The sequence below is a fragment of the Microtus pennsylvanicus genome, chromosome 1 (assembly GCF_037038515.1).
Source record: "Microtus pennsylvanicus isolate mMicPen1 chromosome 1, mMicPen1.hap1, whole genome shotgun sequence".
Classification (NCBI taxonomy): domain Eukaryota; kingdom Metazoa; phylum Chordata; class Mammalia; order Rodentia; family Cricetidae; genus Microtus; species Microtus pennsylvanicus.
The window spans coordinates 130,315,352-130,333,428 of NC_134579.1; the positions used below are offsets into that span (position 1 = coordinate 130,315,352).

The window sequence follows — 18,077 nt, forward strand, 5'->3', positions numbered from 1 at the left end:
ACCTACCTCCCGTCTCCATGATGGGGATCCTGTCTGGCCTTTGCCTCCTCAGGCCTTACCCATGCTGTGGCAATCACTGTGAATTCATGTGCGCAGCTGCCCTTCTGTGTCCAGCAGCCGCTGCTTCCTTGTGCTCATCCACAGTCTCTGACTCTTACACTCTTTCCATCCTGAGACAAACAGTTTCAAAGGAGGGGAGTTTACATTTGATCATGGTTTTGAGGTTTCAGTATAAGACCAGCTGGATCTATTGTTTGGGTCTGGGATGAACATCACGTCAACGTCTTATGGTTTGAAACTGAAATGCCCCCATCCCCCCCCCAGGTTCGTGTTTTATATGGATGCTCCCTGGCAAGGCACTGTGTTGATGAGCAGTGGAACCCTGAGGAAGTGGACCACCAGGGACAGGACTTTGATGGTTACAGTCCAGCCCCGCATTCTGAACACACTCCCTCCCTTTAGTTTTCCATCAAGTGAGCAGCTGCCACCTTGAACTCCCAACCCCAAGGGGAAGGCAGTCTACTCTGCTTCCATGCTCTCAGGGGCTGCAATTGCCTAAAACCTTGAACAAAGATAAATCTTTCCTATGGCAAATTCCTCCTGGTGGGTATTTTGTCACCTCAACACCTAAGAAATTGAGTGCAAAATAGAAACCATTGGTGGCCAGGTGCAAACAAGAGAGACAGGAATGGGCCAGGACAAGATACAGCTTCTTAGGACACACACACAGTGACCTGCTTCCCTCAGCTAGTCCTTACCTTGATGCCTTCACCGTATCTAACCATTGATTGGATTGGAGCCTTCATGACCCAATTACTTCCCAATGACTGGCTCTTTCAGTTGGAGTCTTCAATACATGCTCCTTTCTGGTAACATTTCATAGTCAAACCGTAATATCATAGGTTTAGTGTCCTGCTTGCTAACCAGAACCCAAACCTACAGCTTTGGAAAGATGAAGACCTGTGGTATTAAAATCCTAGAGAAAACTCCTGGTGACCCGGAAGTGCTGGCGTATGCCTGTAAACCCAGCGCTTGGGAGCTGAGGCAAGAGGATTTTGAGTTATCAGCGAGGACTACCTACAAAACAGAGCCAAACAAATCAGGGGTGAGATACCAGGACAAAACTACAAAGCAAACACTCGTCACTAAGGGGGCTGCAGCAACATCTCATTGTGGAGAATCCATACGGCGATTCTTGAATCATGACAGGTTATGAACATTGGTCCCACCGTCTCTGAGCAAAGCTGGGAAGAAGGCTTTGGGAGCCAGCCAGCCAGCTGTTCCTACCAAGGAGTGGCTGAGGTCCCCAAAACCTCCTGACTACAGTCTCTAATCTTATCCATCCTTCATGATTTAGCTCAGGTACTTTTCTACTCAAAGGGCTCCCAGGCAGGCCATGCCAGAGAACATGGTTTGACTCTTGCCATCTCTGCTTCCTACTCAGCTTTGTCATTTATTGCACATGGTTATTCACTGGGGACTTATTTCCTACTCTTCCTTCTCGGTGACTCCATGCTTGTTTGAGACCAGCGTGGTCTCAGTCTATTTTTTTTCTGGTCCTGGGTGTCAATCCTCGATGAGAATGCTCTCACTATGACATGGGGGCTCGACACCATCCTGTGATAGAGACCTCAGTGTCCCCAATGTCTGGGGCTCACGGAGCCTCCTCAGATCGCTTTCAGGATGAAACAAGTGGCCTTCTTCTGGGATCACCCACTACTAATGCCACACAGACCATGGTGGCAACACTTCTGCAAATCGTGACATCCCTTCTCAGGGAATTTGAAGGTCTGTACTCCCCCACTCTACCCCAGGGCCTTTTCCAGCACTTCCTTCTACCCCTGCCCTGTGCTATGCCCAACTCCTGGATGGTACCATTCCTTTTAGGAAACAAGCCTATCTCTTTTCTAGTTTTACAAAGTTCATTCTTTTTTTTTCACAGCAGGTAGCAATGACAGGACCCAGCAAGCAGAGGAAGCCAGGACTCCAGGGTATGTTTTGTGATCTTTTTCTTCTGAGGCATACAGAGAGCTTGACTGTGTGAGCCCCAGCAGTTTGGGGGAGACAGAATAAAAAGAGAAAAGCAGGGTTAGTGTGCATGTGGGAGGGGGAATCCCCTGCCCTGTTCATCTCCTTCTCTCCTGCTTAGCCACACTGAACCCCATCCCACAGGGTTGGGCCAGTCCGTGGATTCACTACCCTACGAAGAATCTGGGCCACCAGAGAGCTCGTGAGAAAGCTAGAACCCCATGGAACTCAAGTCCTATCGTCTCATGGAAACAGAGAGGCCAAAAATCAAGTCTCTTCCAGAAACAAGGCTTAACCACACATGCCGGTCATCACAGCCCCTTGGTAGCTTAAAGAGGAGGATGGAAGAACCAGGCCAGCCTTGAGTACATAGTGAGTTCAAGGCTAGCTTGGGCTACTAGAAATATCCTATCTCAACAACAATGAAAGAAAAATCCTTTAAACGTGGGGACCAGGGGGTTGGATTTATACTTAGCTTTTATGTTTCTATAAACAGAAACCTAGCTGACCTTTCTGTCGGATGCTGCCAGGGCCTCTGCCACTGCTTCTCACTGGGCCTCATGAACCCGATTTCTTCTCCAAGTATAGCTGAGAAGATACAAGAACAAGCTGGGTAAGTAACAGGGAGAGAAGGAGGAAGAAAAAAAGATTGGGAGGAGGAAAGACTTAGGGCATGAGGACCGGTAGTCCTGGTTCAAGTCAGGGTGGGATGTAGGGAGGACTTGGCTGTTCTGGGCACGATGACTGTGACCCGTCTTCTCTTCTTTGATGAGAACTCTAGCCATAGACTCTACTGGGAAGGTGGACTCTCACATATACCTGCTACGGTCTGCAACACAGTCCACGTGACAGTGAACCACAAGAGTGGTACACCCGCAAGAGGTGGACAGACCCAGTGCTGGGCAGGGCAGACTGAGCCGAGACCAGAGTCTGTTTGAGCCATCTCTGGCCATTTCGGCCATGCCTTGCATCACTGCTGCCCAGCTGCCTGGGCACCGCAGGAGAAAGGCTCCTTTCCCCTTCAGCAGCCACATCTATTTCTTTTTGAAGGCTGTCACAGCAGCTCTTCAAACTCATTTGACTGGGTTGGAGCACATCACACTGTCACCGGCTCAGTTTTCATTAGACGCCTGCTTCTCAGTTAGCCTAGCCAAGCAGAAGAATTCAAACACATGCACAAATTAAATCGACATCCAAACTCCACCAATATACAAAGCAATTTAAATGATATTCATTAGAGCGATGACAAGCCCTGATGAGGCTTTCAGGAGTTGGGTCCTTCAGCTTCTGCCGACTCGGTTTCATGGTCACTGAGGCGGAACTCCAGCGACTGTACCTCCATTTTTTTTAAGCTAAGAAACGGCTCCTTCCTGACACACCTATTTCATTCTCTCTCTGTGCTTGGCTTTCTTGACCCAAGCTTCTCTGGCCCCAGCTGTGGGCCCAGGTATAGACGTGAATCGAACAGTCACAAATACAGGACATGTCCATTAGGACTCCTTTTTTCTCCATAAATGGTCCAATTAAACCAGATTTCAGCGTCTCATAATTTCATTTCAGTTGGCCTGGGAGATCTCTAATTCACAATTATGATGGTCATAAATGTGTCCCGGGAATCCTGCTGTGGGGGAAAAAAATGGAAGCAAAGTGTTGAAACACCGTAATTTTTAAAAACATAGCACCCAAATTAAAAAAGTGCCCCTTTTTTTTTTTTAAAAAAAAATTGTGTGTTGGTACTGGGGTTGGAACCCAGGACTTCGTGCTTGCTAGGCCAAGTCTCTGCCATTGAGCTCCAGCCCAGTCTTATTTTGATTTTGAAAGGGAACAGAATAGCCATCTCACATCTGCCCAGGGATGCAAAGGAAGGGGATCAGAGGCTGGGGAGATCTGCAGAGTGGAGCTGCCCATGTCTGAGTCTCCAGCTCAGATGTGGCTTGATCCATCACCAGCTAAGTAAGGGAAGGCAGATCTTTAGGCTAGCTGATATCCTCGTCAGGGGGACGGGCAGCAACTGCAGACACCAACGCCTGGCGCTTTTGTTTATAATGTTCTGCTCAGGGTTAATAGTGTGTGTCCTTGGGCTTCGACCAGCAATATTAGCATGTGAGAATGTGGCACGCACCCATATTGGCAGAAGAAAGATTCCTAGAAACACTCACAGACTGGAAACACAAGTTCATCATCAAGAGGCGAAAGGTCTGGCTTAAGAAGTCACCTTGTCAAAAAACGGCAGATGTCACCTGACACCTTCCCATCATCCTAGATCTGTGATAGTCAAAGGAGTCGCTGCCAGCCACATGTGACTGCTCAGCACCGGATACATTTTGGCTAGTACAATATGAGAACCCAGTTGTTTAACTGTACTTCATTTATATTTGAATACTTACCGCGTGGCTATTGTCTGCTACCTGGTGGCAATGAAGTTTGGATGGCAAATAACAGCGGAACCTAGGTTCAGGGAGATAACTGTGGATCTTAAATTGTAGAGGTGGCCTTGTTGGCCACCATGAGTGATTTATTAACATATTAGTTCATGACATTATACAAAGGTGGTAGAGAGGCAGTTCCTCTGATCTATTGTTAGATTGATTTTACTTTAACAGCACCTGGCTTCTTGGAGTAGAGGTAGGGCATAGATTCCCCAAATTCCTCGCCTCTGGAAGCAGCTTTCACTGAAGCCTCTTCTGAGATCCAGAGCTGTCACTGGGCTGAGTCAGCCTTGGGCTGTCTGGAACTGGCTCAACCGTCACAAACTGTCAGGCAGCTAACCAACAACTTGGCACATGCATTGTCTTGGCAAGGTAGAAAACATGGTCTCCAAACCTAGAGCACTCTGGGATGGATGCCTTTGTAACTCGGAACCTGTCTATTACAGGGTTTTCTTGCCCTTGAGTCATGTGTGTGTGTATGTGTGTGTGTGTGTGCATCCTGTCAAATTTATAGGGACAGGAAAAAAAAATGGAATCAGGGAAACCAAGCAGATTCTCCTGTGGGCTTGTGGGACTCAACATAGTGCTAGGGAGATAAGAAACCCCCTGCAAACAAAACCAGTGTTTGGTGACCGCCCTGTCCTGACACAACAGGGCTACAGCATACAAGGGGGTTAGCATTTTCCAGAGTGCTGGAGCAGCTGCTGCCCGGCCCCAGATGAGAACTAACCATTCCCTGTTTCGCAGAAGGCCATCAATACCTTGCAAAGTTAGGGACAATGTGAGGTTCTGAGTGTCTTTTTGGTATTTCTCGAATCTGCTGAAGGCATAGAGGGATCCAGTGAAACATGAGCTCCAAAGAAGTGTGTATTTCCAGGTTGCCTTTGCCAAAGATTACACGTGCTTACTAATAAATCCCTAAGGAGAAAGGAGGTTAGCGTTTCTATTAGCAGAAGAATAACTCTCCGGTGGAGTGAAAATGGTAATTTCTCCATTAGCTGGAAGGATAATGGCTATTATTTTTAAAGTTAGAGTATTTATTATTGAAGAGTGGGGTTGGGGTTCACTGTTTCCATTTTTACGATAGCTTCCTATAACAAAGTATTGTTTCTGCACTAAATTGTCAACAGAGTGAAGCGCCATTACAGTGTTCCTATTTCTGGACCGTGCAGATGAATTTATAAAAAAAATAAAATCATTTAATTTTTTTATTAGGTAACTTGGAATTTCTGGAACACTCGATCTAGTCAATGCAGCCTTGTTTTCATCTGCCCCTCCCTGTGCCTTCCGTCTTCACAAATCTGTTCCCTCAAGGTGGACCTGGGCAGCAAACAGGCCTTCTATGCAAATTGTCACCATGTTGTAGAACTAAAGGTCTAGGGGCTGTGAGCCTACCAACCTACAGTGATCTGGCTCAAGAGGGAATCCTTCCTAGGGTGCAAAGGCTCTGGCCTGAGCTCTCCCAGGCTGGCCTTTTGAATGCAGGGCACCCAGGGGGGGAGAAGTGCCTTCCTGTGGCAATCAACAGAAATAAATATATTCCCTTTTGCGGAATGAAAACTGAATGGAGGTCCCACGGAGGCTGGGTCCCCATCATCAACCTTCTCGAAGTTTCATGTAAGGTTTTGTTTAATTATAGAATCCTTGCTGCCTAAAATTTAAAAGATACATCCTTGATATTTTTGTTACGTGTTGACTGCAGCGAATAGCTAAGATGTGGCATATTGATTTCTTGTTGTGAATCGAGCTGTTCAAGCTCCATTTAAGATTTTCATCTTGCATGTAGCCCTGAGCACATCATAGCACCATAAATTAGTTAAATTGCACATTTATCACAAATGTTATTTTAAGATACTGCGTAAATGTGATGGCTGGAAGATATACCATAGTTCTATAGTGAGACTGAGCTTGGGCGGGTGAGGTCAGGGTCACCTCGGCACCTGTGATTAAAGGCCCCCTCCTTCTGCAAATCTACCCTCTGCCGGGTCCACTTGCAGCCCTTCTTGGACACCCATTCCTCCATTTACTTTTTCTGTTCACATCAGTCATAGACTGTGCGGTCAACAAAGAGCCTGGGAATTCACTTTGGATGGTCTTCTTCGATTTGGGGCCATAACGAGCTACCATGTAAAAGTCTTCTTGCATGCTGCATATGCCATCGCCAGGCCGGGGTTTGGTAATTTGGGAGAAAGTGGCTTACCTCCCAATGCTAAGAAGATGCTCTTTTTTTTCAAAGAGCTTGCATTCAGTATCTCCCCTTACTAATACACCCTTGGAGTTCGAATTAATTTTGAGTTTCCATTAGTACCAGCAGGCCTTTCATCGCTTGGAGTCCAAGGTGCCAACTAAGTGTGTAACTCACTATCTACCTTGGCTATCAATCTCGTCCCCCCCCCCCAAATTGAACAGTCCTGATAATAATCCCAGGGGAGGGTGAGGAGGAGATGCGCAGAGTGTTGGGCCCTTCTCAACTGTGAAGAGGGGGGCTCCACCATCACTCACACAAATCCCCTCTCCCTTCAAGCCACATGGGCCCTGGTGATGACGAGAGTGTTGTCAGTTTAATCTGTTAGATGCAGGACTTTGGATTCTAATAAACCAATGCTATATTTAACCTGCGAAAAATTCAAGAGTGGAAATCTGGGCTTCAGGATGCAAAGATGCAGAAGGCACAGCGAGGCGCGGTGGGGGGGGGTAGTCTCTGCCCCCCTGAGCCAGGTTCTAGGATAGTAGCAGGTACCCTGGTGGAACATTCATGCCTCTAGGTAGAATCTAAAGAGAGAAATGGGCTAGCCATGCTGGAGGCAAACAGTGGGCCAGATTCAGGACCCAGAGGCAAAAGACTCTTCTGAGGCTCTGCCCTACCTGTGTGTCCAAGTTACAAGGTTGGAGTTGAGTTCTTTCTGAAACCCGAGAGACAGGGGGAGAGAGAGAGAGCGAGAGAGAGAGAGAGAGAGAGAGAGAGAGAGCGAGAGAGAGAGAGAGAGAGAGATTACCGAGAGAAAATAGAGTAGACAGCACATTTGGACTTGTCTTGACGGAAAGGGGTGGAGAGCAGCGGGAAAAACCCGTGGGCGTGTTGCCGAACATTTTTGAAAGGGCTTAATTTAAATTTTTAATAAAAGAGTATCTTTTTTTTCCCTTCAAGTTGAGGTGTTTTATGTATTACATGGATGTATCACATTTCTCATTTGTATAATTCTAGGTTAGGAGCTCCGATTCTGCCTAACTGCAAGACTAGTTTGAATATAGTAATAAAGGTATTTTACAGTTTTACATGATGTTCTCAGCATTTTGTTGGAGTGATTTGCCAGACCCAATAAAAGCTTGTGATTATCATATAAATGCTTCCTTCCTACCCTTGCCATGGATGGGTTCAGTCTCCCTCGGCCCCTCCCCCACTGGGTTACCTCTGGCTGCTTTAAACTTGGGCAGAACAGGTGATCCCAAAGTCCGAATGCCTGGCTCCTCTCTGCTTCCTGATCTTTTAAAAGCTTAAGTTAACAAATAATAAACCATTATGTGCAGAATATCTTAGGGACCTTTCCCTCAGCCTGGGAACACTACGGGGGCACCCAGAAGGGAAACCAGACCCACCCAGGGGAGTTATCCAGTGTGACCCGGATGAAGCTTTGACCCTGGAGATTTTATTATGACACCCCTTGCCCACGGGGGGGGGGGGGGGGGAGGGTTCTAGCCTCACCTGCATCTCTCCTTTCTTTCCAGTCTTTATTCCTCGGGGAAATGCTACACAAGCCATCTCGATTTCTTCATACACACCAAAGTTCACTAAAACTCCCCTGATTTACGCGCAGCCTCCAACTGCCAGCACCTGGCAGACACAGCAACCGAGTCAGTCATAAACAGATCGCATACAATTTAATTTTAATGTGCTCGTTAGTCGTAGCACATCTCAGACATAATTGTGAACGCAACACAAAATTATAGCAAAAAGACAATTTTAATGCTGCTGTAGAAAAGAAGGTTTATATGAAGAGTCACATCATGGTGACAACAAAACAGGGCACAGAGTGCGTCACGGTGTCTGTGGTGCTTACATGCCAATATTTTATACATAGGTTCTCATATGGTGTCAGCTGTCAGTTACTTCTGCAAATTAACCGCCAGAAATGGAGAGGAACAGGATGACTTGGAGAGCTGGTAACCACGGGTTACCTTTCATAAGCCTGAAGATAAAGCTGCAGTGTGGGGTCTTGGGAGAATAATTAGGAAGGACAAAGCAAAGGTACTGATAGAAATAAAAAAAAAGAAAGGAAAGAAAAGAAAGAAAGAAAGAAAGAGCGAAAAGAAGAAAGAAAGCATCCCACATTATGAACTAGCAACCAAGAGGGCTTATGAATAAGTGGGGGAGGCTGTCCCACAGAACACCTCATGACTTTAAGCAAAGGATTACAGTACAAACATTTTAAAGGCTTTATCACTGTTCAGGAAATACAGTACAAGTTGTTGGTTTTTTTATTTAAATTGTTTTTTTTTCCTTTTCCTATAGACTTAACCCTTTGAGCACTGAGTTTATTTTGAGCATCCTTTAATTTCTAATAAATACCTTTAAAGAACCATGTGCAAAATAGTTATGATGTCTGCCAGGGATGGATTTCCTGGCCTCCAAACAAATGATAATAGAATGCTAATAAATATGTATAATTTAAACATGAACCCTCTATCAATATAGATGTGCCGTATAGCAAAACAAACATCATACCTTGCTTTGAGATAATGCTTCTGCATATTTTATAAATGCTATCTGTGGAATTTTCTGTATAATTTACAACGTTTGCATGTAAAAAAAACAACAACAACATAAACCTTAAAAAAAGAAAAAAGATAAGGAAATATACACTATACAGAGGCGTGGCTTGTGCCCAGAGTATAGCTGGTACATAAAACACTTGTTATAAATGCAAGAAAGAAAGGGTCATTTAACCGGTCACATTTTTCCATAAGAGTTTGAAATCTATACAATATATACATCTATGTTTCAATGTGAAAATAATATTCTTTTAAATTTCAAGGCGTGTTATACCCCTGCAGACCTGCATAAATGGAGGTTCCTATTATTCCTTATAACTAAGCTGGTAAGGAGTTTAAAAACAGTTTTCATACATTATTATTATTTGTTATTATTTTGTGTTATTATTATCTTTTTTTTTAACCAAATTAATGCAAAAGTGCTTCGTAGTACTCAGAGGGCTAAAGATGAAAGGGTGAGAAATGCCAGCACACCCAAATTTCATGGAAAAAGTGTGCCTGGTTTCATTATAAATGCTTAATTAAACTGTCTGTTAATGCATGCAGCTTGAAGCATCGAGGGGATGCTCACAATTAAATCCCATTTACACAAAGTTCCAAACACTTAGCACTGCGTTTTAACCTTCGTTATTTTACTAGTAACAACAGCTGATTCTATGCACCTCTCTATTAAACACTGTACAGTTATACCAAACAGTCCAGCCCGGAATGATGCTCTGCAGCTAACATAAGAACATGTGCCAAGAACAAGACAGAGGGGCTTTAAGGTGCCTTCAGCATTTCCCTCCAGTCATTTCCACCCTGGAGCCAACGCTACTGCTTCTCCAGCTCGGAAACGAACAGAAGGTGGTCTTCTGGAGATTTCCCGTGAGTTTTGCTAAGGTGAAGTTTAACGGCATGCTTGCTCGCAAAGGTCCGATTGCAAAGCTTGCACTGATAGGAGGTCCCCAGGTCTTCCTCCGGGGAGGACGTCACCAACTTTTCTGAGGGTGACTTGGTTTGTGCTATTTGATTGTTAATCTGTTCGGTGGACAATTTCGATAAGTCCCGTAGCCGGAAGCCCAGATGTGACTCTAGGTGGCTGATGTACGTGGAAGGAGTCCTGATTTGTGACGCACAGTCGTTACAAAAGAACACAGGGTGACCAGTGTCCAAGTTTTTGAGAAACTTTGTTCCACCTGTCCTCCGAAGTTGGTATTTCACATTGGCCAGCCAGTGGCTGATGGTGGTCATGGAGAGCCCCGTGAACCTCGAGATGTGCATGCGCTCCTGGGGGCTCAGATCTGACATGATGTACTTCCCTTCGGATGTCTGCCGGAGACTGGCTGCAAACTGGGCCTGCAGGATCAGCAGGTGCTGAGGGTTCCAGTTTGACTGACGGCCTTTCCTCTTCTGCGCCGGAGTCGACTCCTCGGCCTCTTCCAGGGTGGCTCCGTCAATGTCAGACTTCTCAGAGATGCTGGAAGGAGTGGAGGATTTTGACGTGTGGCTCTCTGTCAAGTTCTTCAACATATCGGATATATCTGACAAGGCATTCTCGCGCAGTGGCGAGTTTGACATGAATGATACGACGGCAGATGTCTTTGCCGTTGTCACGGTAGATGAGGACGTTGCTGGGGATGTGGACGTGGAGGACAAAAGCCCTGAACCTAAAGAGCAACCTTTGTCACTCTTCCCTTTTGTCAAGTCTATGGGCTGGTCATTGTTGACATGGTAGAAATAGCGGTCCAGATGGTCCGCCTTCTTGGCCTGAAGGGGTGGTGGGGTGGCCACGGCTGCCTTCTCAGCTAGACTGTTGCTCATCTTGAAAAGCATGCTCATGGGGTCCAGCGCAGGCAGAGAGGGCTTGGCAGCCTTCCCCAAGTGGATATTCATGACCGACTGCAGGGCACTCAGGGGGTTCACAAAAGGCTGTTCTGGTGGATGGTCCGTGATGATGGCCGTGCTGCCACTGAGACCTCCGCTCAGAGGCTTCACCAGCTCCTTGCCGTTCTCCACCGGCTCTGCAGCAGGGCTCACCTCCTTGCACCCATCTCTTGGTGGGCTGGGGCTGTTCTCCTGGCTTTTGAAGCCACCATCACTGGAGGCCTCCATCTTAATGGGCTCACTCTGTTCACTACTGCAGGGAGACGGCGTTGCCCGCTTGGGTGGCGACATTTTGCCTTCGGGCTCTTTCATTTTCTCCTCAACTTTGGCAACTTTCTCAGTGACTTTTTTCACCAGTTCTTCCATGGCATGAAAGTTTGTCTTGGGCATGGGGGGGGTCTGGCTGCTGGGTGGAGAGACCAGGGTCTGGGTTTTTGTAGGAGACACGATTTCGCTGTTGCCAAACATGGGTTTCAGGGGTGTGCTCTTCCCTGAGGAGCCCAGGGACAGCTTCATCATGTTGGGGAGCTGGTAGGCGGCATGGATGCTGGGGTAACCCCCCCAGCTGGGAGTGCCATTCTGAGCCTTGTTGATGGCGGACGTTACTGTGTTTTCAAGGGATTTAAGGATATCTAGCCCCCCTTTAGGGCTCTCTTCTAAGTCATTTTCAGTCAAATAGTGGTACTTGGAAGAAATGTCATACTTCTCTTCCTCCTCACTGCTCTTCTCTTTCTCCTTGGGTTTCTCATCCATGATGGCTTTCTCCTTGTCCACTTCCTTTTTGACCTCTACAGTCAGCTTTGGGGAGACGCTCGCAGGCGTGCTGGAGGGAGATGTGAACGTGGTAGCTGCCAATGGCACAGACTGGACCTTCTCATCCAGCAAGGTGGTGATGGTGGGTGTGACGGGAGTCTCCATGATGGGCTTCCCCTTCTTCATGGCTGAGTTTGTGACTTTGATAAAGTGGCCAGTGACCATCATGTGGGCTGTGAGCTCCTGGAGGGTGTCATGGGAGCTGCCACATTCCATGCATTTGAGGATCTGAGATTTCCGGGCCTCAAAGTGCCATGCATAGCTGGCCCCATTCTGGTGGCCGTACCGGTTATTTGGCGTGATATAAGGATTGGAGTTCTTCTGCAGGGCATCACTGGTGTCAGACAGAGTAGCTTTGGGGGTTCCACCTGTGGAGTCGGGGGAGCTAGGCAGCTCCAGCTCCAGTGAAGGTTTCTTCCGAGCGGCAGGGATGATTTTGGCTGCAACGGGTGTGACAGGTTCCTTGAGAGGCACTTTTTGGTAGTGTTTAGTTTTGATCATATGGACGCTCAGGTCTTGGAGGGACTCAAAGGAGTGGCCACAGTACATGCACTTCAGCACCTTCTGAGCATCTTCCTTCCCTTCCATTTCCAACAGAGACCGCTTGCGAGGCTTGGACCAGCGCTTGGGGTTGTTGTTGTCGGTCTCGTGGTTGTCATCGCGATAGTGACCTGTCTCATTCATGTGCACCGTCAGCTCCACCAGGGTATCATAGGCGGCGCTACAGTCTTTGCAGCGGAACTTGCTGGCACCGGTGAAGATGGAGCCATACAGCTTGCTGCTCTGGCGATACAGCTGCACGGTGCTGAAAAGGCTGGGCTCAGGCAACATGCGGTTCTGCGAAACCTGCTGCAGGGTCTTCGCCATGGCACTCTGGTGCCAGTCGAAGCTCCCGCTGCCGCAGCTACTGCTGCTGCTGCTGCTGCTGCTGCTACTGCCACCATTGTTCTCTGAGGAGGGCTGGTGCAGGTTCAGGTTGAGGTTGGACCAATAGGAATTGGACAGGAAGTTGTTGTACACGGCCTTCATCTGCTCCAGGCTATCCGACACGGTGGTGTCTTCCAGGGGTACCGGGACTTCCTTGGTTTCCTCTTCATTCTTGATGGAACTACTTTCAAAGTCAGCCATCCGGTCACTGGTCTCGCTGATGTGAGATTCGCTGTCCATTTCGTGACTGGAAAACTCAGCGGCTGGTGAGTTCTGGTAGCTTGGGCAGGCCTTGCTGAGTTCCTTCTCTGGACACATGTACTTGGCTGAGGGTTCTCCATCGGCCGCTCGCTCCTCAGGCTCTATGTCATCCTCTACCAAGGCGGCTGCCTTTAACTCATCAGAAACATAGGCTGCCGTGATAACAGACGAGAAGGAGACACCAGAAGGTGAGAACAAAGAGGAAGAGGAGAGAAGGAAAGAAAGAAAGATTAGTAAGGATTGAACATACCTAGTATACGTTCTCGGCTCTTGGGAATGCGGCACATGAGATGGGCACATTTATTTGTAAAATTAAATAGTTAAAATATGATGTTTCTTTGGAGCAAAAAAAATCTGCTCTTCAAACATAATTTGCCACCTTATTCTTCTCAAGGGGCAACAGCTTGAAATTAAAACTAAATTTGAAATTAATGAAGCACATTCTGGAGGTGGCATTCACTTCTAAAGTAATAAATTACTTGTATCAACCTCAGAGACAGCAGTTCCTGTCTGTCAATTAATATGTCTTATGCTTCTCCTACCTCTAACGCATTTCCTAACAGACAGACTTACAATTTAAATTAAGCAAGCATTTTTTTTACTCATTACAATTTTTGAGGCTCAGTCTTTAGTAAATATAAAGTACAGAAACATCAATAAGATTTTTACCAAGTAAAAAGAAAGTTTGTCAATTATAATAAATCAAAACCAAGGATTGTGGCTTTTTCTCCTTTTCTTCTTCCTAGAAAAGTAGGTCTAAAAGAAGCCCAGGCTAAGTTTCTTGTCAGGGACAGAACCTGAAGTGTTCCTGGGAGAGAAGACAGTGAGTGGTTACACCCCAACACTGGCCCTGTTCCCCACATACTCAGTCACTACCCCTCCCAACACACACTGCTGTATGGAATTATATCAGAGCAGGTTCAGGAAAATTGGTATGCGGAGCTCACTCCTGCTGTATAAATATATACAAGACCTGCTGGTGGACCTTACAAATGTCAAAGTGTTTGCTCTTTAGACTACTTTGTCAATATTTACTCAGAACAGGCTCCATGGGTATCCTACAGGGATTCTGTCTTTTTGGAGGCCTTGTACTGGGAATGGGAAATCCAGCAGGCATTCTTGAGCAGGTGGACAGCGAGCCCACCAGCTAGGAGTCTTAGAAGAAGCCCTAGCCTCCACGGGTAGCACGGAGCTCTGGGAACATCAGCGCTGACGGGACACTGTGATACAAGTTTTCTGTTCTCGGGTGATTCTATAGCTTGGTGGTTTTATGTACACTGTGGTGTAACCGGCCTGCATGAGCAACAGTCTTAAGCCAAAGGAGAAAGGGAATGGGGTGGTGTGGGTGCTATTTTTTTTTCATCCCATGGATACAGGGTGTGTGGCACACACTTGTAATTCTAGCCCTGGGGAGGCAGAGGCAGCAGAGTGGGTTGGAGGCTAGCCTGCTCTACACACTGAGTTCCAGGTCAGCCAGGGCTACATGATGAGATCTTTACAAGTTGGTTTCAAAAGGCCAAACTGCATGGAGTGAAAGGAATATGCTGTAATTGCCAGGGTGAGAAAAAGAGAATTCTTAAAAAGGGGAGGGATGCCTTGATTGTAGAATTCAACAGCTGACGTGATTTGCTCCAGGTGAATTTCATAGCAGAAAAATACAATGTAAAGAAATGGAGTCGATGCTTTGGAACCTACACAGATACTCCTACCTTCCTGCTTGATCACCACCAAATTTGCGTTTGTCCTGACCACCATAATTTCCAAGCTGAACTGCAGGGAGACAACTCCCGCAGTGGTAGTAATATGACCTCGGATGGGAATCATGCCCCAGCTTTGAGACAGGGCCTCTTCTCTTTATAGGCACCGTAGATGCAGGAACCTTGAGTGCGAAGCATAGGACACCTTTCTGAAGTGGCCAGAAGAGCTGGGAGTGGTGATCTACTCCTGTCAGTAACACTAGCATTTGGGGTGAGGGGATCACGAGTTTTAGGCCAGGCTGGATAAACACAGGGAGATCCTGTATCGAAAAGAAAGCAGGAAAAAGAAATGGGCCGAAGTGCGTTGCTGTGGTCTGCCCCAGTATGCGGTGCTGCAGTGAGCCTGGAGTCTGAGGCCAGGCCCTGAGGGGAAGCTCAGGGGACCATCACGTAGCCCGAGGGACACTCTTCCGACAGACAGTACAGAATGCAAATCATGAATTAGAACAAAAACAGGAAAGGACAGTCTTAATCCCTCTCATAACTCTGCCCAATCTGCAGAACATTCTAGAAATCTTGACTCCCAAATGCCTTCAGAGATCCAACCTGGAGGGAGGTCATCTGGAGTCAAGTGACTAAGTGTTCCAATTTGCCTGGAACTTATTCTGGCTTAAGACTTCCTGTCTCTCAGGAGTCCACTCAGTCTGGGGCGAATTGTTGAGGGCTAGTCACCCAGCACCGTGGGGACTGGGGCATTGAGTGGGCCTGCAGTCTCTCTTAAGATCCTTGCAGAGGGCAGCTGGAAACAGCAAGATGTGTTTCAGGCTCTGGAAACCCGCTGTGGCCCCAACCACTAAGGAGGGACTCTATGGATGAGAAGGAAACATGGCCTGTGCTGCAGCCAGGGACCCCAAGGGAGGTGGGGCCCCAACGATGGGGACAGATGCTGTTACAATCTGTACGTGGACTGTCCTTGACAAACACATGTCTCTTCTAAGCTTGGACCTTTGCTAGTTTTAGGGAGTTATGACCTGAGACTGTAACCTCGTCAGCAGCGTAGGTTCCTGGGACCAGGCTTTGGATGGGAGGATCTGTTTTGGTTTTTGGCTTTGGCACTCTGCTTTTCTGCCTGGCAAGAGGTGCCCAGACTCTTTCCACTCTTGCCATCATGATGAAATGGTTGTCCCCCGAAAAACCGAATAAAAATAAGCCCTTCCTCCCTCAGATTGCTTCTGCTGGGAAATTCTGTCCCAACACACAGAAAAGAAATGAATAGCAATAAGTGCTTGCCTCACGGAGAGGCACGTCAGAGCCACCATCTTATGCCTCAACGCCACACACTGGGCATTTGCTTCTCTTCTGGAGCTTGCACAGAGTGAAGATCAGGAGAGGAATAAATCCACAGACAGCAGTCATTACAAGACATGAGGAACCAGGAGACGTTAACAGTGGACATGGGGGCGCCTACAGTAGCATGATGGTATGGAGGAAATGAGCATTTGTTTCAGCATCTGCCTGGCTCCCATGCCCTCGGTGGAAGCATCCACACATTGAATATCTGGGAGGCCTTTGAAATCCCATTTGTGTGCATCATCATTGATGTGACCACCTCCCACCATGGGCTGGTCCCCAGCACACTCTAATATTCTCTTTCAGATAGACAATAATATCAGAGTGTCATCAATCTGACGAATGAGATGGATATTAGTATGGATAAGAAAGCAAGCCAAACTCCCTGATAGGAGCAAAACCTAGCCCTAAGGAAAAGGAAGGTCTAGGTTCTTGAAAGATCTGGCCTCCCACAACTTAGCTCCAGCCTTGCCCAGGCTTCTGAGGATTCTTATATGCATCCTGGCACACTTTCATGCCAGGAACCTCACTACCTAGCAAGAAAAGACCAATGGGTTCAGACCCAACTGCAGGGAATACTTCCTGAGACTAGATGCAGATATTAACCATGGATTCTTCCTCCATAATTTAATGGATGCCCAAGAACAGGCATTGCTGTGTTGTGCAATCGCCGCTCCTCTGAGGATGTCAAAGGGTCTTGATCACTGAGTTTAAAACCTTGAGAGCCTAGCGACATGCTGAGTTCAACGGAAGCCTGTCCTATTTGGACCCTGTCTCAAACAAATAAACAAACTCAAGAGAGTGGAAATAGGTGGGAGGAATGGCAGAGGGGATGTATGGGTGGGAACATCCATTTGCTCCACAAACAAGGAAGCTCTTGTCCCAAGAGAAATAGCCTTTTCCCCTCTGGGCCTTAGTTTCCCCATGTGTATCATAGAGGGCACCAATACAGGGATCTACAAGGTCTTCTTCTTTCTCCATTTCCAATTTTAAGACTTTTGTGAGCAAAGGGTTAAGAATTGAAGCATCAATCTGTCCTTTCTGGTACATAACCAAGTAGTTTTCCTAAGTACTATCTGGGGGCTGGAAAGATGGCTCAGTGGTCAGGGTGACTACTGCTCTTGATGGGATCCTGACTGAGTTCAGTTCTGGGTTCCCACAGCAGGCAACTCGGAACCAACTGCAACTCCAGTTCCAGAGGATCTAGGCACTGTCTTCTGTGGGCATCTGCATTCTTGTGTGTGAGTGTGCCCTCATGCATGCATACATACACATACATACATAATCAAAAAGAAAATCAAATCTTAGACTTTAGTTCATATTTTCCTTTGTGTTGGGAATCATCAAACCCAGGGCCTTGCATATGCAGGGAAAAAATTACTCTACTTCCTTTTAAAGAATAATTTTTTTTATTATTTTTTATTTTGCTTGCATGTATGTCTATCAATCACATGCATGCCTTGTGCCTGTTAAGGCCAGAAGAGAGCATTGGATCCACTGGAACTGGAGTTACGGCTGCTTATGAGCTGAGAGTTGAATCTAGGTCCTCTGGAAGTGCAGTCAGTGTTTTTTATTGGCTAAGCCATCTCTTGTCCTTTCCTCCCCACCCCCTCCTTTTTAAAGCTAGATTCTTGCTATGTAGCCCAAGCTGCCTCCAACTCAGGATCCTCAGCCTCCCTGGTGTTGGCATTGCAGGCTTGTACCACTATGCCATGCCTGAGTGTTTTCCTCTTTGGATGGAATCAAACACGCAAAGTCTGTGGTTGCACAGAATTATTTCTTGACCTTGCAACAGTTGATATCCTGGATAGAATAAGTCAGAAGAAGACACTGGTGGCTTTAATCACCGTCTCTCTGGATTAGTAGCTTTTCAAATGCTGATGTTGTCCCAGCACCTGACAGGAAAGAATGTCCTACCATTCTCTTGCATACTTAT

General features: G+C 46.9%; 1 protein-coding gene across 1 annotated transcript in view; it reads right to left on the minus strand.

Annotated features, from left to right (window-relative positions):
* Window positions 1-8,399: 8,399 nt before the first annotated feature.
* Tshz3 (teashirt zinc finger homeobox 3) overlaps window positions 8,400-18,077 on the minus strand; it is a 75,574-nt gene continuing 65,896 nt past the window's right edge. Inside the window, exon 2 of the mRNA XM_075984353.1 lies at window positions 8,400-13,246. Coding sequence (XP_075840468.1) covers window positions 10,041-13,246 — 3,206 coding nt within the window. The 3' untranslated portion in view covers window positions 8,400-10,040. The remainder of the gene's footprint in view (window positions 13,247-18,077) is intronic.